The sequence below is a fragment of the Malurus melanocephalus genome, unplaced genomic scaffold (assembly GCF_030028575.1).
Source record: "Malurus melanocephalus ecotype Western Australia unplaced genomic scaffold, MMel_1.1 scaffold_106, whole genome shotgun sequence".
NCBI classification, from domain to species: domain Eukaryota; kingdom Metazoa; phylum Chordata; class Aves; order Passeriformes; family Maluridae; genus Malurus; species Malurus melanocephalus.
The window spans coordinates 948,548-970,887 of record NW_026623338.1 but is presented as its reverse complement, the minus strand read 5'-3'; the positions used below and the strand labels follow the sequence as shown (position 1 = coordinate 970,887).

The 22,340-nt window shown below is 42.3% G+C and overlaps 1 protein-coding gene across 4 annotated transcripts in view; it reads left to right on the top strand.

Moving 5' to 3' along the window:
- The window catches only part of KCNC1 (potassium voltage-gated channel subfamily C member 1), a 123,418-nt gene that overhangs the window by 82,500 nt on the left and 18,578 nt on the right, over positions 1-22,340 (top strand). Inside the window, exons 2-4 of one of the 4 annotated variants that reach the window (XM_057369274.1) lie at positions 2,153-3,086; positions 19,101-19,289; positions 22,101-22,334. In XM_057369274.1, coding sequence (XP_057225257.1) covers positions 2,153-3,086; positions 19,101-19,289; positions 22,101-22,165 — 1,188 coding nt within the window. In that variant the 3' untranslated portion in view covers positions 22,166-22,334. Of the gene's footprint in view, positions 1-2,152; positions 3,087-19,100; positions 19,290-21,281; positions 22,335-22,340 lie in introns of those variants that run through there. The other 3 variants (XM_057369273.1, XM_057369276.1, XM_057369275.1) reach the window with 3 other exon arrangements.

The window sequence follows — 22,340 nt, the reverse complement described above, 5'->3', positions numbered from 1 at the left end:
AGAAGAATCTGATAAAAAGATATCCACAATCCTGCTTCTTAATTTCCCCAATCTTCATATTATTTATCTCCCAGATATATTAAGCACTGATTTTAGCACGTATCAGCATGTATAGTAGATCCTCACGTAACAGTGCTATGAGAACCTGAAGTGTTTAGGGGAAATATTGTTTTATTTCTTAAATCTTGGACAATGGTTCTGATCTCTGGCAACAGATCTGAATTTGAAAAGCGGAAGAACCTGTTTGCTTCTATACCCTTCCAAGCTTATTTGGTCTTACTGGCTGAACATTGGCACAGGCTGCCCAGACAGGCTGTGAGGTCTCCAGCCTTGGCTGATCCAACCTTGAAGTTGTACCAAACAACATCCAGAGGGCCCTTCCAACTTACATGTTTTCTGATTTTATGATCTTCCATTTTCTTTTCTTATTCTATTAAATGGTTCACCTCAAACTATGGCAAATCCATGCTTTTGACTTGCTTGCTAATATAGAAGGTCAAGAGTAATTCTGCACTAGGTCTACTCAGGAAAGAAGACAGGAGGAACTAGCTTCTTGATTACAGGAGAGTTTTGATAGCTTGAAGCATAGGTTATTTTTAATGGCTATATTCATTTGGCAGCAGTTTTGTTCCAATTGTTGCACTGCATTCATTGACACAGTTGTTTTTAACCCACATGTTGGCTACCCTGTTGAAAAAGGAATAAAAGGAAACTAAAAGGGCATTTGAATAATATTTTAATTATCACATTGCTTATGCTCATGAAGACAGGGAAGTACCTTATATGACATCTCTTGTCAAGGTGACACGCAAGACAAACAAGAAGATAACAGATGTAGGGAGCAGAATGGCAAGAGCATTTCCATGACTGTAGTAACCCAACACAGAGAGACTTAGATATATGCAAATTACTTAATTGACTAAAGTAGGATTGAGCAGAGCAACTGTGGTTAAAAAACTTGCAGATTTTGGCCTGACTGTACTGACCGTACTCCTCAATTATTGTAGAACACAACCAAGAGACCTCCTTCAGGCTGAGGAAAGACTGAGAAAAGCTGAGAAACCTGGAGTTGATCAGCTTGGAGAAGAGAAAACTCCAGTGAGACCTTGCTGCTGTCAACAAGGTCTCCCTGTCAATACTTAAGGGGGCTTATAAGAAAAATAGGGACTGACTTTCAAGTAGGCGCTGTTGTGACAGGACCCAGGGTAATGGTTTTAAACTAAACGAGGGAAAATTCATACTAGATATAAGGAAGAGATTTTTTTTACATTGAGGGTRGTGAAACACAGCCACAGATTTCCCAGAAAGGTGGTGGATGCCTCATCTTTGGAAACATTCAAGGCCAGATTGTAATTGTAATCCAACGTCTTCTAAAATAAGATTCATCTCATTCTGGTATAAGACTTACACTGTAATGAGAATCTCTTTAAGAAAACTGCATCTGCTGAAAGCCAATAGATCTATGACCTTTGGGATCAGCTGACAGACTTCCCTGAAACCTCTTTCTTACCCTCCCTGTCCCTGACTCCCGAAACACCTGGAGAAGGGAACTGAGAACAGAGGCATTTGAGAGCTCGGTCTGATATGTGATTCCTCTCAACCTGTGCCCGGAGTTTGACAAAAAAGTCTGATGATGCCTGCTCCTTGCTGTAGAGCCCACCTGAGACTGTCACCAGTATTTACTAGCACCTTTCTGAGATCTGAAATACCACAGCTCTCACTAAGGTGGAGCAGCCCACTGCTGACACCATGCTGAGAAAAGTCTTGCATGGCAGCTGTCCTGGAAGGTGAGCTCTCTCTTTAAGACAAGGAAGTAACAGGCGACCAAGTTCAGGAAGGTACAATTTCAGTAAGTCCTTGACCTTAGATCCTACACAAAGTCCTGAGATTGAAGTGCTTGCTTAAATTTATACTCACACAAGGTGCTATCTGTACAGGAATGGATTTTAGCATGCTCTTACAAACTGCTTTCTCTCCCAGGTTGAATGGTAGGCTGTCTTTGCAGGTGAGACTTGGCAGCTCTAGCACACAGGAAGAAGGCTTTGTGTTATCTTTACATTTATATGGCTCTTTCTCTCCCTAATGTTTCAGAATGAAAGGCCCTGTACTTAAACTACTGTTTAACACTTGTCTCCTATCTTTCTTTCCACAGTATGTGGCATTTGCCTCCCTGTTCTTCATTCTGGTCTCCATTACCACCTTCTGCCTCGAGACCCACGAGAGATTTAACCCCATAGTGAACAAGACAGAAACTGAATTCATCGGGAATGACACCCAGGTGCGGCACTACAGGGAAGCAGAGACTGAAGCCTTTCTCACCTACATCGAAGGTGTCTGTGTGGTCTGGTTTACATTTGAGTTCTTGATGAGAGTCACTTTCTGCCCAAACAAGGTGGAATTTATCAAAAACTCTTTGAACATCATTGACTTTGTGGCCATACTGCCTTTCTATCTAGAGGTTGGACTCAGTGGCCTGTCTTCCAAAGCTGCTAAGGATGTCCTGGGCTTCCTCCGCGTAGTCCGTTTCGTGCGAATCCTGCGAATTTTCAAGCTGACCCGCCACTTCGTCGGGTTGCGGGTCTTGGGACACACCCTCCGTGCCAGCACAAATGAATTCTTGCTGCTCATCATATTTTTGGCATTGGGCGTCTTAATCTTTGCCACGATGATCTATTATGCCGAGAGAATAGGTGCTAAACCAAATGACCCTAGTGCCAGTGAACACACACACTTTAAAAACATCCCCATCGGCTTTTGGTGGGCTGTTGTCACCATGACGACCCTGGGCTACGGAGACATGTATCCTCAGACTTGGTCAGGCATGCTGGTGGGGGCCCTCTGCGCTCTCGCTGGTGTGCTGACCATTGCCATGCCTGTCCCTGTCATTGTGAACAATTTCGGAATGTATTACTCCTTAGCTATGGCTAAGCAGAAGCTACCAAAGAAAAAAAAGAAGCATATCCCGAGGCCACCCCAGCTGGGATCCCCCAATTATTGTAAATCTGTCGTAAACTCTCCACACCACAGTACTCAGAGCGACACTTGCCCACTGGCCCAAGAAGAAATTTTAGAAATTAACAGAGCAGGTAGGAAACCTCTTAGAGGAATGTCCATCTGACCGTTAACCTCCATCCCGTGTAGTGATTTAAGATTCAGCCAGACTGCTTTCTTAGAGCAATGGGTAGCACATTTATCCATTCTAGTCCCACCATCACACASTGAATAATATGTGTGAAGTCTAGGTTGCAGGGACAAATGGTACAGTGGAGGCTGATCAGCAAAACTAAGGATGAGAGCACGCTCTAGGAGCCCAAACTTTGGTCCTGGTTAAGGGCATACAAGTCTCAAGATATTTTGGAAAGCTATTACATCTAGTGGAAGAATTTTGAGAGTTCTACAGCTGTGTTGCTGGACTGTGTAATGCATTTCAGAGGCTCCTGAGAGCTGAATGCTTCATAGAGCAGAGTAGGAGCCAAGTACTCAGCAATTACAGAGCTTTCTGACAAAACAGGGCTGGAATTTGAAACAGCCAGATGCTTTCTCATTTGTTCCCATTTGGGACCTTTCAGCTGTTCTAAATGGCAGATATTGTACATCTCATTACAGAAACTAGGTGCCTAGTAAGTTGAAGGGACAACTATACCATCATGCATATTCATGAGACAATCCTGTCTCTTTCTGATGATTAACTGCAAAGTAGAACAACAGCTCAAATTCTTGACACTGATGCAAAATGACTCACTCTGAGACAAGACTAGATGTAAGGATGTTTATTCCATGGCATGCAAATCAATCTATTCTATAATATTCCACTAGAATTTAGCATTTAGAACTATGAAGAGTTTTGAACCACATTTTCTAAAACATGCTCCTTTTGCAAGTATGGGTTGGTGAGTTACGGCTCTTTCAACCTTCTGGCAGCAGAGGCCAACTGGAAAAGGTCTGACTGCTCATTACTGGCTGGTTTGGCCTAAACAGCGATTGCCTCATTCTTATTTTTAATTGTACTGATTCATGTTAGCAATAGGTGAAACCAGAGCAAAAATAACCACACTAATTCTACTGGGAGGGGGGAGGGAAATGGAAAGAATACTAGACACCATGGAATATATTATAATATCCCATGGCTAGTGGTTAATTATGGGAATATCTCAGTTCTATGAGACTCCTATAGCACACAAAATTACGGGGCTCTAATTTGATTTTTTAAAACCCCATAATCTACCTCTACCCATGGAATATCACTATTTATTCTATGGAGTAATTTGAAAGTAGATAACCATATTGAAAACAATGCCAACTTCATTTCTGGCAGATGTTACAGCCAAGTTGCATAGTGAACATTCTTCAGCCTTTTCAGAATATCCCCCTTTGTTGTATTAGCAAGGACAGATCGCCAGCCAAGTGAACTTAACTGACATAGAGTACAAAAGAAGTGTTTTGGAAGAGCTAGCATATACCTATGATGGTCTTGTGTTATCATTTTTTTGCTTTGAAGAAAATTCTAATTTGTTACTCATTGTGAGTGAGATATTTTCTTGTCATCTCATAGCCATGCATGTTGATGTCATTGTGAGAAGCACAAAGAAAGTGAGACTTTCCTTTGTGTGTGACTTCACCAATGCCAATGCTAATTTTGGAGGGGAAGAGCTGGTGGGAATCTTTCTCTTGTTTTCTATTCTCTTTTCTCTTTCTTTCTGATTTCTTTTCCCTTTTGTGCAAGTATGTAAAATCCATTCAGAAGGTAAATAGCTTTCATTTTGTTTTTGTTAAAGGCTATTTCCATTGCAACAGGCCAATCACGATTCACGTGACTGATAGACTGTAYCAATTGTATCCTTGGCGCACATAAGCGATGGTTTTATCATCCATTCCCCTCAAGTTGCAAATGCTTATCACAGCTCATGTTCAAGCAGCAAACTTCCTCATAAGCAGATGCCTTTGTGGCATCACAGATCAAGAGGGAAAGAGGGCACAGCAATATTGTGTGTCTCCTATTGTGAGCAATCTGCCAACTGCCCCATGACAGGGTGCAAGAGATGCCAGACTCTGGGGTACTTTAGCAGTCAGCTGCAGAGTGACTCTGCTCAGAAATCCCTGCCTTCATAAAGTTCCTTCCATTACCTGCCCTGGTCCTCTCTGGGAACCAAAGGACCAGGAACTCTACGAGTTCAGTGCAATTCTGCACTGGTATCCTGAGAACACGTGTAATTTTGGTTCAATGTGGAACTGTTTCGCCACCATCAGTGCTCTAAAATCAGCTGTTACCGCAGTATCCATGAGGTATTGATAGTAGCAGCAACTTATCTATTTCTGCAATAATTAAGAGAAACTATTTTTATATACATATACAAGCATATATATTTTAGGAAGTAACAAAGCACATTTACACTTCAGCTAACAAAATTGTAACACTGTAGCTGGAGTTCTGTTTCTGATAATTATTATGCACCACTAGCAGCAAAAAAATATTGCCTGCATCTTTTAGCTTCCAAATAGGGAAAGATCTATATGTGTGCAGGAGAAAAGCAAAAAATAATAAGATCAGAACCAAACTGCTAAGACAAAATCTGCATTGCCTTGGATGTTGTTTCATTTCTGTAATATGAAGTCTTCACAGGCACTGACTTGTTTTTGAAACTATCACCTGCACATTATATGAAAACAGGTTTGCAAGCAGTGAATGTTTCCCATACTGTAAAATCTTTAGATTGCTTATCACCTAACTGTAAACAACTAGTTAATATTGCACTAGGAACACTGAATGGGTGCCTAACATTTCTAAAATAGTGCCCAAATCGTCCAACATATTTCTTGTAAAGCTTCAGTGTGACCGTGTCTAGGTCACATAAGATCATGTGATTTGTACCCAATACATTATTTTTTTAAAAGCCTGCTTAGCTGCTCAGGTGTAAAGGACATCACATGAAGTTATTAATTCCATGTATTATTTGTGATGGAACACAAATCACCAAAGAGGGCTGAGTATGAAGTAGTTCCACACAGTACTCCCTCTGTCATGCACTGAGTCAGCAACTTCACATCTGTTCCTGGTCCATGCCCCAGGGCCAAGGAGGTTCTACAAGAGCTCTGCACAGCTCTGTCTGGTGCCTCCTCCCGGGATAAGGAGCTCTTTCCTGGCACAGACATGCAAAGAGCAGAGCTTTGCCCACAGGCTGCACAGCTGCTGCCAACGATGCTGTGGTCATTTGCAGGCAAAGCAAAGATGCTTTGATTTAAAAGTCTGGCAGGTTTGAATTAATTTTTTTTATTGTCCCTAACACTCTCAGCAGCTCAGTCATGGGCTAATCTATAGCTGGCAGGAGGGTATCTTTAATTAACAGTTCTTGATTTTAATTCAATATGAGGATGTTAGAATTTTATTCTACTATACCTCCCCTTCCTGCAGCAATCCTTCCTGTTTTCCATCCCATCTGATCCACCAGTGGGTGCCTGAGAAAGGAGCAGAAGGGAGGAAAGGCACTTCAGAGTAGAGGATGGCAGAGCTACTGCTGCAGGCAGACCTTCACCTCAGCATTAACTAAAGACTTCCTCTCTAAGGAACATTGCCTTCAAGGCAGTTTCTGCTGCTCATAAATTCTTAAGATATTGCTTAAGGAGTGCCCAGTGGAACCAGGCCTGATACAAAGCAGCAGATTTCACCTGACCAATTTGACCAAAACTCCGTGATCTGGGGATATCTCAGACTGTGGAGGACCATGTGTTCCCTCACTTAACATACACTCATCAGGTTCTACTATCTCCACATTAAAGGATTAACTTTGTTATGTTGCAGTGTTGTTTTCAGGCTCTGTTCAAGAGCAGGGGTTCATTTTGGCTTCATTTGATGTGGGACAGACACTATACTGCAATCCAATACCCAACAGGCTAAGTGGACAGCAAAGAGAAAATTGAAATAATCCCCAATATTTTCAGTTGACACAGGGCTTAATTTAATTGAGCAAGATTATGTGGAAGGTCTTAAACTTGATTTTTGTCCCATACTTCACACTGTCTCACAAGTATAAGTAATTTCATTCAGTACATAGTGAAATATTTTAAGGTGCAAATTTGTAAGAAAACCTCAAAACATTGAAAACAAATACTAAAATTTCTCTGTTTTACTTTAAAAGTGCTGCCCAGCTCCTCAGTCCCTCTCTTCCATGAGCTATATGCTTAGCTGCAGGACAGGTTGACTAAATGGTGACATCTCAGAGTGGTCACTGGGTGAAGCAGTGAATGCAGCTTCCCAACATTGTCAAGGAAACTTAGAATATGAATGGAATTCATAACTTCATTTGATTCCTACAGTGCTGTCTGGTGCCACATAGCAATGGTGTAAAGAATGCATTCAGAATACATAAGCCAAGGAGATGGATTATTTGGGGTTTGTTCTACCCCAACCTTTTATTCTTTTCATATATATATTTACAACACCAGCACACACAGTGTTTATATTAACTTTAACATGGCCAGATTAAGAATTTCTCACCTCTCTGATCCCTTCTGCATGCAGCTTCACTTAAGCTATTCTCCAAGGATATCATATCTTCATGCAAATGTATTGTGCAGCCTCTTTCACAGTGTATTGATGGCAAAATTTTCTATTCATTGCATAGCTGTAAAATACAGAAAAAAAATAACTAGAACTAAGGCACCTAAGAGGAGTGGGAAAATGTCTGTCATTACTAATGCAGACTTCATTTTCAGAAAAACAGTCAGTGGTTCTTTTATTATCTGCCCCAAAGCCAATTTTCAATAACCCACTCCTAGATTATCCTGATGCCTGGATAAAGTAATCCAAGTCTAACACTGACAGAATGGAACTACAGAGTTGCAGTGACTCCCATGTACTCCATGGTCAGATGAACTGGAACAAGCTGTGATGTTAGGAACCCATTATTTCAATGCAATTTCCCGAGAGAGATCTGATCTCCTTTTAAAGAAATCATGTGGAATTACCCATTCCAGCTTTATCACGCGTGCAGTCTGAAGGAGCTCTTTTCTCAGGGCTTCATTTTACATCTTTTCTGTCATCATAACTAAATAACCTGTATTCCTTGTGCAGCACACCAGCTCTAAAGTCAGAGGTGTGCTAAGCCTGTAATTCCAGTGCCAATGCTCTGTGGGAGCTGGGAACTCTTGGAAGCTCTTGTCAGAGGCCCATTAAGCTGCCTAACATTTCACTGTAGCTTGTGAAGCTCAGTGGCTTTTAAGGAGTGCAAAGGACTGCTCAAGCCATAGCTATGTAGCCACTGTGGTGCTCCTACAAACCATGGAGAAGCAAATTCTCTGATCAAATGTCTCTCAACATTATTAGAAAAGAATCTCATCTAATTTAGTGTCAGAAAACCTTTGCCCCTCTCTGTAAGATGCACAGTAGATGGCAAAGTAACTGTTAAGAGTTTAGGTCTGTTTCAGCTCAAAAAGCTCTGGTGTTTAAAATGTGTTGGACATAAAAAACACTAAAAAGGCAGCAAAAAAGGTAATAGGGAAGTGCTTTTTTTCTTTCCTCACTATACTTAGCCTTCCTAGCCTTTAAAATCCAAACCTTCTCACTCCAAAATAGCAAATGAAGTAATGGTCACATCTYGATATCACTGATGATGGAGTCCTTGGGATCTAATGGAGAAATTGCTATTCCTCAAAGCAAAAGGAATAACAACCAGTTCTTCTCATCTAACTTAAGTTTCATTTGCCTGAGGTCTCTCTTATATTGGAAGAAGACTCAGGCTACCTCAGAGAGTAATTCACTCATTTATTGTCTGAGTTGCCCTCTGGGGGTATCTTTGCCCATAAGAGACCACAGGTGATTGCAGCTCTAATTCAGTATTCTCAGTTAAGTGCCTACAGTTCTGTGGAAGCACTTTGGATCTATTCCTTACCCTCTGCCCCATGTGGCATTCCTGCAATCTCACAGCTGGGGGTCACATGTAACATAGAATTTCTAACTAATATCATGTAATACCTTGTTGTACAATTATTCTTCTGTCACTTCCTGTAGAGATAAAACCGGTGGGTGTCACTTGTACTACAGTGCTTGTTGACTTTAGAATGCGAGTAAAAAACAACATCCTCCATACCAAGTAATTTGAAAACAAAGAGGARGAGCTATGTGTTCAAGCACAGTGCTTTATGTTTCCTGCTTTCCCCTGGCACTAGGTGAGACATGAAAAAGAATTTAAAAATTAGAAACCTCTCCACACAAACCCTGTGGGCCAGACCCAGGGCTGACTGTGTTTAGGGACAGGACTGCACTAAGCTAAAAAACAACTGCAGAACTAAATAGTAAAYTTTAGGACTTTTCATGCCTTAATATCCTAATGAGCACAAGGCACTTTCATGTAAAAATACAGATACAAGTACTCCAGTCAAATAAGGCCAACCTGTGTCAATCCTCCAGCACAAATAGATGTAAATATGGTAAATCCTCTTTCTCCAGCACATGCCTGCCACTGCAGCTGCCATCCAGAGCAGAATGCATTCCTGGAATATGAAAGAGGTACTCTTGGCATCTCTTCCTTCTGCTGGACTGAGTATGATTGGTGTTTGCAGGACAGATACAAGAAAAGGCACCTCTGTGCAACAAGTGCATCTCTCCTGCTGTACAACTAAACACGCTAGATCACTTATCTGTTGCTGCAAAAGGCCAGAGACAAAAAGGTGTAGGGCATGAGGTCCCAGTTCTGTGCCCAGTCCACTTGCTTGTATCCCTCTCGGACTATACTTGCAGGATATTTTCTCCAAGCCTTCTGTTCACTTGCTTGTCTGTTAATAAGCACAAAGCTGAAATAACGAGCACTCCCATCATTCCTGCTGTCATTGTTCTTTGTATTCATTTATCCACATTCCATGTCTCAGACACCTTCCATACTGTACAGATCATCATACTGTATTCCTCAGTCAGAGCAGCAATATAAGACTGTAACATGACTCACCTGACTGCATTTTCCTGCAGCCTCTGCCTGACCTGTCAATGACTCCTCTGGTGTTAGTGAGACTCCCAGCTGTTCAGCATAGGTATAAGTAAACCCCCCAAAGGATCAGGATGAAACTAGGAAGGATCTTCCAGAGCTCTTTGCAGTGCAGCATTTCCAGGAGCTACAGTTCTCAGCACTGCATTAAGCATACATCCAAGAATGCCTGCAAATAGCAAGGTGCACTGGATCGACTTTCCTAGAGCTCCTGTACTTCTCTAGCAGTACCAATAGGTAGGCAGCCAACATACTGTCACCTCACTTCAAGAGGTAATACCTCTTAAGGGTGATATTCTCTGGGAGTGATGTTACTATGTTGGCCAAGTTAGTACTGGGAGAGACGGTCACCACCGTCACTGGAGTGCCTTTCCTGGGGGACACGGCTTCCTGGAGGGACCCAGGTCGACACGGTGGTGAGTAAATGTTGAAGAGGTAGGTTGGGCTGGAAGGATTCTGCATAATTCATGTAGGATACTAAATCCTGCTCTCGTGCTAGTGTAAAGTCCTTCAGTATGATCTACTCAGAAGAGCTTCATAACAACTTTCAAAATATGCAGTAATATAAAAATCAGGAAACTAATAAAGATACCTAGATAAAGATATTGATTTTAATGGCCTTAGAATATTGGGGTAACTAAAACAAAGCTGTTATGTAGGAATCTTAATTCTTTTACATGTTCTTCACATTTCTCTCTTTTTTCTCTTTCTCTCTTTCGCTCTGTTTGTTAACATTTATTTGTTATTACTGTACGTTGCTTGCGACTTGTGTATGTTACAGACTGTCACATTTTATTCTGTGAAGTTTTTCTCCAATTCCCATCAACCTGAGCTCCATGTTGGGCAGCCGAGGAGATTACAATACAGTTCTTTATTGCAAAAGAACAAGGAATGTCACAGACTATAGGTAACTTCACTGAGGTTGTGACACAAAACCTGATACGAGGTATTAATGCAAAGAGTAAGTACTTGGTATAAAAATAGAGCTCTTTAGTCAAATTACTTTCTTTTTTTCAGATAGTCTGCATGGGAAAAATTAATTTCCATTGCTCTCCAGAAGAAAACACTCCCAAACCTACCAATCTAGGATTCTTGTCACTCTCATTTGAAAACCAGCGGTGCCTATGTCAACTCATCATTGCTCATTTCCAAAAGCCTAAACCCATATTTTCTATGCTGTTCTTCTCTATGCTGTACTTCCTTCTGTACACTCCAAGTCATCATTTCATCATTTTGTCATCCTTTGTCTGTGGTTTAATATATCTTCTCCATAATTCTTTTTCTCATTTAATATAGTTATATCCCTTTCACTCTAAGGACCTGATTTAACAACAACAAAAATGAATCCCTGCCCATGGGATTCATGTTTCTTAATCCTGCATCAGGCTCTGTAGCCTATAAAATTGATTTCTGTAGCCAAAGATGGTCTGGCACAGAAGCATAATTGTTACTTTGCTGAATGATGTCCTGAACAAAGCATTTTGTTTTACAATCGTCCCCAATTACTCCCATAAACTATTTTTAAAGAATGGTAAAAAGTAGCTGATAGACATTGTATAAATGATAGATCATTTTCTAGAGGGACAGCATGAAGTTTATTGCTTATTCTTAATTATCAGGAACTCAGAAATCACTACAGCCATGTACCAATGCAAGAAAAGCATATTTTTCTCAGTGTGAAGTTCCTTTACTACCTGATTTGCTATTATGCTCTGACCCTCTCTTGATGTGAAGAAGCACAGCAGGGTTTCCAGCATAAAAAACCAGTGTGATTTATACTGATGCAGTTGATGAGTGGACAATGAATATTAATGCAGAGTAAACACTATCCAGGAAACTGAAACAGAAACAACTTGCTAAGAGGAGGGGAATTTGACTTAGAGATTCAAGAGAGTTGGGAATTTAACTGTAAGTATTTCCTTTCCATGCAACATCTCAGAGAGAAATGGTTGAATAATAGAATCCTTTATGGTGGAAAAGGTCTTTAAGATCATTGAGYCTAACCTCTAAACCAGCACTGCAAGACCACCATGTCACCTAGGGATGGTGACTCAACTACTACCCTGGACAGCCTGTTCCAGTGCTGGACAACCCTTTTGGTGAAGAAATGTTTCCTAATATCCAATCTAAGCCTCCCTGGCACAACTTGAGGTTATTTCCTTCTGTCCTATTGTTTGTTACTTGAGAGACAAACCCTACCTGGCTACAGCCTCCTTTCAGGTACCTGCAGACAGTGATAAGATCTCCCTTCAGCCTCCTTTTCTCCAGCCCCAGCACCCCCAGCTCCCTCAGCTGCTCCTCACAGGGCTCGTGCTCCAGACCCTTCCCCAGCTCCCTTTCCCTTCTCTGGACTTGCCCCAGCCCCTCAAARTCCTTCTCMTYSTGAGGGACCCAGAAYTGGACACAGCACTGGAKGTGTGGCCTCACCAATGCCCAGGACAGGGGGACAATCCCYRCCCTGGCCCTGCTGGCCCCACCATTGCTGATCCAGGCCAGGTGCCATTGGCCTCCTTGGCCACCTGGGCACAGCTGGCTCCTGTCCAGCTGCTGTCACCAGCACTCCCAGCTCCTTTTCCCAGCCCCTCTGGCCCGGCCTGTGGAGCCGCCTGGGGTTGTTGTGAGCCAAGGGCAGCCCCGGCCCTGGGCCTGTTGAACCTGGCGCCATCGGCCTCAGCCCATGGACCCGGCCTGTCCAGATCCCTCGGCAGAGCCTTCCTGCCCTCCTGCAGATAAACCCTCCCACCCAGCCTGTATATATTACAAGGTGTAACCCACCTTGTTACAGAAGGAGGTCAAGTTGGCCAAGCAGGATCTGTGTTTCCTAAACGCATGCTGGCCGGGCCTGATCCCCTGGTTGTCCTGCATGCGCCGTATGATGGCGCTCAGGATGAAGAGCTCGGGGACTTTCCCAGGCACCAAGGTCAGTCTGACAGGCCTGTAGTTCCCCAGATCCTCATTCGGGCCACTCTTGTGTCACCTTTGCCAACCTCCCCRGCACAGCAGRACTSCTGATAAACGATGGAAAGTGGCTCAGTGAGCGATTCCATGAACTCCCTCAGTACCCTTGGGCAGATCCCAGCTAGCCCCATAGACCTGTGTGTGTCTAAGTGGTCAATGACCATTTCCCCTTGGATTCTGGGGCCTCATTCTGCCCCCCATCCCTGTCTTTCAGCTCAGGGGACTGAGTACACAGAGACAAACTGGCCTTTCTACTAAACTGTGGCAAAGAAGACATTACAAGCTCAGCCTTTTCCTCATCCTCTGTCACAGTATTTCCCTCCATATCCAATAAAGGATGGAGAGTCTCCTTAGCCCTCCTTTTGTGGCTGATGTATTTATAGAAAGATTTTGATTGTCTTTCATGGCAGTAACCAGATTGAGTTCTAGTTGGCCTTTAGACCTTCCAATTTTCTCCCTGCATGACCTCACAACATCCCTGTAGTCCTCCTGAGCTGCCTGCCCCATCATCTAAAGGYGACAAACTCACCTTTTTATCCCCTGAGCTCCAGCCAAAGCTCCCTGTTCAGCCAGGCTGGTCTTCTTGCACCAGCTCCTCTTTCAGCCCACAGTCACAGCCTGTTCCTGTGCTTTTAGGATTCCCTTATTGAAAAATGTCCGGCCTTCCTGACTTCCTTGCCCTTTAGGGCCTCCCAAGGGACTCTCTCAACCAGGCTCCTAACATCTGCCTCCAGAAGTTCAAAGCCATTCCACTGACACCTCTTCCTCACTCTTCAAGAATCAAACTCTGTCATTTCATGATCCCTGCGCCCAAGACAGCCTGCAACCTTCACATCACCCACAAGTCTTTCTCTGTTCACAAACAACAGGTCCAGTGAGGTATCTTCCCAAGCTGACTGACTAGGGAAGTGAAATAGAGGGATATAAAGYCAGTGAATATTTTCAGATAACAAGCAGCTCTTAACTCCTCCGTAAATATCTTTGAATACTTGGATTCCCACTTTTAATTTCATCATAATCATTTGCTTAGCACAAGAAGTATCAGGCAGAAGTGATGCTGCAAAATCAGTATGCAAAAAGGAATGTGAAATATTTTCTTTTTTTTTTTTTAGATAAAGACATCTGGGAAAACCTGTCCTCCAGCAGCCTCACAGCTGCTCTACTTCCCACTTGCAGATAATAGGCTTGTAGCTAAGAAAAGCTAGAACACAGCAATTCTCCACCCTCACCTCAGCCATGTCTCCCCTGTTCCTGTATCTTTCTGTCAGAAGCCAAGAGCCAGGGAATCCCTTCATCCCAAAAACAGTTTCCTGTTGCCAGCAGAGTATGACACAGCTGATGTTTGCCACAGTAACAACCCTTTTACATCACCAGGAGAGTGTGACAGCACTGAAACACAAAAGAATAATTAGCTCATGGAACAAATACCAATATTTTCTTCATGGAGCCAGCTGGATTAGAGGTCTCTGCTGTTAGGGAATCTCATAGAGATGCTTCTTCATAAAACACTTCAGGCAGATACTGTGCATGGTAAGGGTTTAAAACGGAAATGACCCTCAAGTTATCAAAAAACCCTCAATTGATCAGGAGAGGGACTCTCCACAGTAGTAATGGCAGTCCCGGGTTTGGAACCAGGACTGTAAGAGCGCATTTGAGATCTAGAGAAGTAGTAGGTTAATTTTCAGGTGTACATGGGGTGGGGGTGTGGAATGTAACTTTACTCAGACAAGATTTCCCCAGCAGCAAGGCCTTCATCTTTCAAACAACTCACTTGTTTAGGTCTGGCCCTGTTTTGCACTCAGCTGCTCCTGCCTCCTTCCTGCTTATCAAATCCTTCCCTTGGAACACTACAGATCCCTGAAGTCACCCAGTGGCTGCTCAGGAAAGTTGCAGGTAGTAAAGCCCTGTCCTTATCTCTTTTAATCTTTAATCAAAGGTAGGATGGTAGTCTCTGTTCTTCTGGAGAGATTGTCACTGACCTTTTGTGACCTCAAAAACAGCACTGTGTCTCTTAACTGTTGTGTTTCTGATCTGGACCTGGGAAAACCCCATCTTCTTTAGCACAAAGTGGAAGAATATGTCACAGTCCGTGTATTCAGATATTGACTCAAGGGTAACTAGGCATGGACACCATACTATGAATCGTGGAGTTTCTCTCAGCCTTCTTTAAGTCAAAGGGATGCTGTAAACACTGAAAATGGTCCACTCTGAGAGTACCTTTTAACTCATCCAGTCTCTGGAGTGAGTGATCGCTGCACAGTTCTGTAGACACATGGGAGAGAAAGGGGCAGGGATCAGGGGGCACAGCTACAATCGTGAGAGGAAACAGTGGGAATTGCCACCATCCCTGGCACACACATGACTTCTGAAGATATCCATGGTACGAAGCATAGACTAGGAACTTGTTCTTTGCTTGGAGAATGGCAGTATTTGCTCAAGCAAAGAGGACTGGGGTGACCTTTCCTGGTGTAGGAACCATTTCAGCACAAGTGCCACATTTCCAAGCACAGACTGAACTCAATAAATGTATCATAGAATTACGTCTGAATATAAGATGAAGTTCAAATAGTTGGAGAGTCAGAGTCAGACTCTTGCTTACAATCATAACCAGCAGCACTGATAAAGCCATTATAACAATTTGCAACCATTTGCTGTGACAAAAGAGATGAGCCATGGARGTACACAGGCAGCTCTACTGCGCTTCTCCACAATAAGCAGAGTACACTAAGGCAAAATCCAGCAGTTCCCCTAAGTTGGGATATTTTTCAGAATTCCTCCCCCCCCCATTTTGAAATCCAGAATTTGCTTGGAAACACACAAGGCATTTTAATATACTTTTCTGCAAATGAAGAGGGATGAGATAAGAAAAAAAAAGCAAGCGGAAACCGCACAAATGAGGTAGTTCTGAAACAAACTACTCACCTGGGAAATATGCTGAATAYTTTCTTTAGCCTCTCAGCCAAATCTCTGCAGGAGAATGTTTTGAGCTGGTGCAGTTAGCTAGGTATTCACAGATAGGACAATTAGGGAGATAAGGTGCCAAGCTGAGAGTCAGAAGACTTTGTTGTAAATAACCCCTTKCATAGCAGTAGGCAAGTCACCTCACTGCATGGTAGTTTTACCCATCTGTAAAACAGATGATAATATTGGCTTCTCTTCGTGGAACAGAACCTAWAGAACAAAAAATGCTGTACAAACCTAATTCAGATTCTGCTAGCAGGGATGGAAAGACTAATGTGAATTTGGTAGGCCAGAATCAACCCTTAGAAGTTTCAAGCACCTAGAAATAGCTGTTATTAGTGTAACTAGACTCATAGTCACCAGACAGCAATGCTTGCATAGTTTTTCTTTATCTGGAGTTCTCTCAAACACAAGGCCAATCTCGGAAAAAGCAAACATGCAAATGGAAACTCTAGAAATTAACCTGAAATCATATAATTTTATTCCATCTTTAGACYTTATTCCTGAAATTGTTCAGCATGTCAATCTGCTAGTTAAAACAATGTGTACTGATGTTCTAACCATGGACTGATGGCATCAGTGATGTTTTCTTTATTCCAGAGACTAACAGACTAATCACATACCTCCAGAGAATTAGGTGCTGTAGCCAGTGGTTTGGAACACAACTGCTTAGCACTTATATACACCAGCAATAGATGCAGTGTTCTGTGCTGGCAATTTCTCTGCTTCCTAAATATGCACCCAAATTGTCATTGCGGATTAGCATTGCTTTCCAGAAYACAATCCCCAAGGCATGGCCCATGACTGTAATGTTCAAGGGATGTTAATAGGATAGTTSAGTAATTTGCCCACATCCCCAGCTACTCTGATCTCTTCCTCTTGAATGGAAATAAAATAACAAGGTTGTGGATTTTTAACAAGCATAAAGGAAAAATCATCAGCACTTAGGGACCCTGGAGGGGCTGTAAGAGCAAGTTCCAGCTCAAGCTACTAGATATTTGTAATGCAATTTCAGAAATTAATTCGAAGAAGGAAAATTCTGTTGCCATTCAAGCCAAACAGAGCCTGCAAGATTCCAAAAGAACCAAAGGCTGTTTCCAGTGAGCAGCCTGACCCACAACCACACTGCTCAGAGATGCTTTGAGCTCCTGAAATGGAGCAAYTCACCCTCCATCACCAACAATTTCATTTGCAAACCTAGGCTCAGGAGCAGCASAGGGTGTCTCAAAGATTTTAATGCAGAGCTCTGCTGACTCAGCTGCCTCCCTCATTTCAGGATTAGAGCCTTCAGCTTGTAGCAGTGGAGGCTAGAAGCAGCCCAGTTCTTTGTTCATTCCCAGGAGGACTGCAGCTCTCCCCAAACACAGTTAAGTGATTTTTAAATACCCAGCTCAGTACCTGCAGTGTGACGGTTTCTATGGCAGCTGCRCCAGGTTTTTGTGCAGAGTGATATTAAACAGCAGTGATTATTATGAACAAACAGGAATTGCAACTCAGTGGAACCTTAWAACTTTAGAATCCTGTTGAAWTTAGTGTCCACAAGTATTAAAATAYCCCTATAGCTTTTGCCACATTTTAAAATGTGTTGAGAGACCTAATTATTTCATTATTCACAGAACAGAACAAAACATTACTACATCCTTCTTGGGGGAAATAATCGGTTGATTCTGCACGGAGGAAAATGGAGGCAGAGGAGAGATGTGCAGAAAAGACTGTTTATGTTGTGACAAACCAGTGACATCTAAATAGAAGAAAAATAAAGGCCTAGAATGCAGTTACTGGTATATGATAGATGCATAGTGTTTCATATATATCTATGTGTGTGTGTGTGTGTGTGTGTGCGTGTGTGCGCAAAGTAACAAGCCTGAAAACACTTTTCCCTTCTACTCATCTGTTGTCCATCAGAGGATCCAAATCATACCTCCAAACCCTACCTAACGTATCTTCTTTTCTTTGGGGCTTGTTTTATTAGTTGGCTTCAAAATAAATGACAGTATTATATAGCATTTAGAACAAGCTAGTACATGAATGTAGAAAAGACACTGAAATTGAGTCTACCCATTGAGTTTCTTTCCTTAAAGACTTGCAGGATCACCCATTGCCTTACAGTGTCTAGGTAATAAGCATTGTGCAACTGAGGTGTAGGATGCTGCCAGTACCACCCAGTTAACATATCTCAGCATTTGTGGAGCTTCAGAAAGAACATTTTGACTGTTTTTCCTTCCCTTCAACCAAAATACTCATATCGAGCTGTGCATATTTCGAGTATATTCTCAATACACTAATTTGCACTTTAAAACCCTAAAAGAAATCCTATACTAAATAGCGCTTTAAATTGTTTTACAAATGTAAAACCAGTCACACAGAGAAAACATACGATTCTCAGTCTATCCTCATGGGAATGTGTGGAGTAAAATGGGCAAATCTGACAACTATTTTCATTATTTTCAGGCAAGAGTAAATTTTACTCTGTCTAGCTTCCAAATTCGTGGCCTGCTGTAGTGTTTTGTGTATGTAGAGTCCTGTGCTGGCACTGCAAATACTGTATGTGTTTCAGAGGAGTACATCAGAAAATGGATTGGGTTTTTTTTTTAATCCACGTTCTGCTGTCGTATTTCCATMCGTAACGTACTCTGTGTGTCTAAAACGTGTACAGCCATTCTGCATGACTGATACCTGAAATGCTGTAAAACCATCTGGGTAAATTTTGGGGAGGGGAAGAGCACGAATTTCCCCCTCAGTAATACCACACGCAGGTGTAAACCAGCACAAACAGAATATACTCAAATACTAAACCACAACTCTCAGTCCACTGCCTCTCCAGAGCTCCGAGTGACWGTAGGCTCCATGGCAAACAGGTCATCCATGCACCATCCGATGTCATGCGAAAACATACTYTGATTTCTAACCGCAGTCTTCTGCTCGCAGGACTAGGAACCACTGCACGCCCCTTTCTGAAAGGGCCCCTCAGTGCGGACCTACAGGTGGCTGCTGTCACACCTAACGGGATCACCTTTTGTTTCTCCTCCCACCTAACAGCCTTTATTTTATTTTGGTGCAGTGCACACGAACGCAGTGTCTAGGACAGATGTGCTACCTTTTAGAGTGTCGCTTTAGAAGTCTTTAGCTGTGAACCCTTAATTTGCAGCTGGAACTCTAATAAACAGTRCATAGTGTTTCAATAGCCTTCTGCTTATATGTTTGAAGATTCGAAACTGAATGGTGAGGTGGCCAAGGCGGCGCTGGCAAACGAAGACTGTCCCCACATAGACCAGGCTATTACGCCTGATGAGGGCCTGCCCTTTACCCGCTCTGGCACTCGGGAGAGATATGGACCCTGCTTCCTCTTATCAACCGGGGAATATCCCTGCCCGCCTGATGGAGGAATAAGAAAGGGTATGTAGCTGGGGCCCCGTAACCATGTAGTTAGCAATTGGTTTAAATAACTAAGGGAAAGCTTAGCTGTAGCACGCGATAGTGCGCTTGCTGTAGCAATGCACGTTTGGGCTGGAAACCACCACCTGATGTCTGCATTTGGAGTTTCTAACCTGTTTCTTTCAGAAAGAAAAGCCTGAGGAGCTGTAACTACCCCATGCAGCTGTGCTAGGCAGTTGAGTCTTCCACCCCAGCTGGTGCAGGAAGCTTTAGTGGAGGATGCTCTAYTATGTCCTTAAATTAGCCCATCCTCTAGGGAGAGACCAATTACTGTATCATAGCAATGAAGGTTTGCCACTCAGAAAGCTCACAGAGYTTACCAGACTCTGAGGAGCACAGACTTGGAGGTGGCAGACAGAAAAGATAAAACACAAAAGCAAAACAAYCTCAAGAAATATGAAGTGATTATTYGGTGACCTTAACAGAGCACTAAAACAAAATACTTAGATATTCATAGCTGGTTAGCTCAACAGAGAAAGAAAAGCATGAACACCTGTTGGCACAGGTGTCTTAATATTGGAAAATTATCCRTCTAGAATCCTTTCATAAATAAATCATTATTAGTTAGTTTCTCAGACTTCTGACAGGTACGAATCTCTCAGAAGTAACTGTGTTTTAGTTTCCTTATGGTCAGAAGAATCTATTTAGCAACAGAAGAAAAAACACATTTTAAAAGCCTTCCCTTCCTAAAATAGACTGTTTTGTTTAAATAATTTAATGTGAGGAAACCATACAAACCCAATATTAGAGTTACATCTATATGCATCAAAGTGGATAAGGAATGGGAAAATTGGAAAAGAAYTCACTCTCTTCAAATCAGTGTTTATCACTGGTGTACTGTATATAGTATATGATAGAGTCAATATTTTAAACTGCAAAGACTGTACGATGTAACCATACACTGAGTATGGAGTATAGAATTCACATGTGCCATTGTATGATGGGCAATTGTTATAGTAAATGCCAGTTAGAGATAGTGTATGTATTTATAAGTCTAAAGCTTATCATCAACAAAGATATAGTAGGACCACAAAACTTTCATATGAAAGTATATCCTCTAAAATTTACCTTTGTAGCAAAGCGTTTTACTTAATTCTGTATTGGATAAGCATTGGCCGTGTTCATTCAGCCTGGGCGAGTTCAGGTGGTTCCAGTGGATCAAGGGAACACTCCAAATGGCACATCCTTTGGGATGGGGAATGTATGGTTTTCACGATGCACTGCAACCGCCTCTCGTTCCTGAATGAAACAGAGGCTGGTTGGCTAAAGAGTAATATATGTCAGCATATTGTTGGCCTGTTTGAAACACGTTGAGAGCATCTTAATCGTTCCAACAGAATTTCATCCATAGTTCGTGCAACTCTCTGTACACTTGCTGAGCTGTTTACGTGCATGCCTTCAAAAGAAGGGGGGAGGAAGGGAGGGAAACGGAATGCATGCAACTTTGTTTTCTTTCTTTTTCTTTTTCTTTTATTTTTTTTTTTTTTATGCTGAGAACAAAGGAGTAGTATCTCTATAGCAACATATTAAATTATATGGATTTTGCTGCTTTTCCCCCCTCCTACCACACCAAGATAGCAGAAACCTTAATTTTGCCTGAGGTCACTATGCATGAAGTGGAAGGGAGAGGTATGAATGATTGTATGATGGAGACATAGAAAAATCCCTCCCACTGACTCTTCTTTTTTTTAGGGTACAACCATGTTGCTGCCTGTAGGATCAATTACATAGCCTGACCATCTTGAGAAATGATGATTTTTTTTTTTTTTTAAATGTATATATTTTAAACCTTTTCTGTACTTCGACGGCCTTCTGAGTCATGTTGCAAGCGATACTACTCTGGGCATGTCRATGCATGCAGATGCTATTGAACTGGCTACAGTGTTGACCTCATTCTTAGTCCATTCTGTCATTGATCCAATGCTGTACTTTGCATTTTTCTTTCAAATGAAGGTTACGAAATGTCACGGAGCCTTAACAGCATAGCTGGCATAAGTGGAAAAGCGATAGGATTATCCTCAGTGTCTGCGCCCTACAGCTCTCCTAGTCCAGTGAGACGTTCTTGGTCTCCCATCCCATCTATTTTGTAGCATGGATCAGTAGCAGAGAATGGTCTAAAAAGCTTTACTTTCAATTAGCCTATGCGATGTTGCATATAGTCCAGGTGACTAAGTCTGAAGATGCAATGTCTCACAGTAGCACCTGCTGCAAACGGTGTTACTTCTGATGCTTAGGTGACAACACTCCTAAATAGCACTCAGATGACAATAGGCAGGCATTGGCGTAGTACTGGTGGGCCATACATGCTGCATGGTATCAGTACATAGGATGAAGGGGAGATGCACCAGATAGCTGCCCTCCTGGTGCATCCTGCTAGTATACGCTTATTTTGGCTAATGGTGGATCTACTGGCTCTGTATGGAATGGGTTAGGCGTTTAGTCGATGATGAAACATGCCAACGATGGAAGATTTTGCTTTTCTCAGGATATTTTTGAGCCATAGGAACCCTGCAGGAGTTTGAGCAATCGAGCACAGTAGGATGAAACTTTGCATGGGCACCTATTTTAAGCTGAAAGCAATACTCAGACACACTSTAGAGAGGTCTCAGTCTGGCTGACTGCATGGGAAAAAAATCCTGTTGAAGAAGAATATGGCTGCCTCTGCATGTAGCTATCTCACCTTTTCCTCCTTCCTTTAACACTAAGATGCCGAGCTTGATGTGAAAAGCGCAGGGAAGAAGCTCAAGTACTGATTGTATTCTTTACATGCAGATCTTTGCAAAGAAAGTCCAGTCATTGCTAAATATATGCCAACAGAGGCAGTCAGAGTGACCTGACAAGGCAAGATGGAGATGAACATTGATGGCTAATAAACATCTCTGTGGAACTGTGCAGGCATAGAAGACCTTCTCATATGGACAAAGTTAACTCGCTCCATGCAGGTTTTATGGATGATTCTTCGTGGTTCTGGAGTTGTACTAAAGATGCAGGCTTTTTCTACGGCCAAAATGT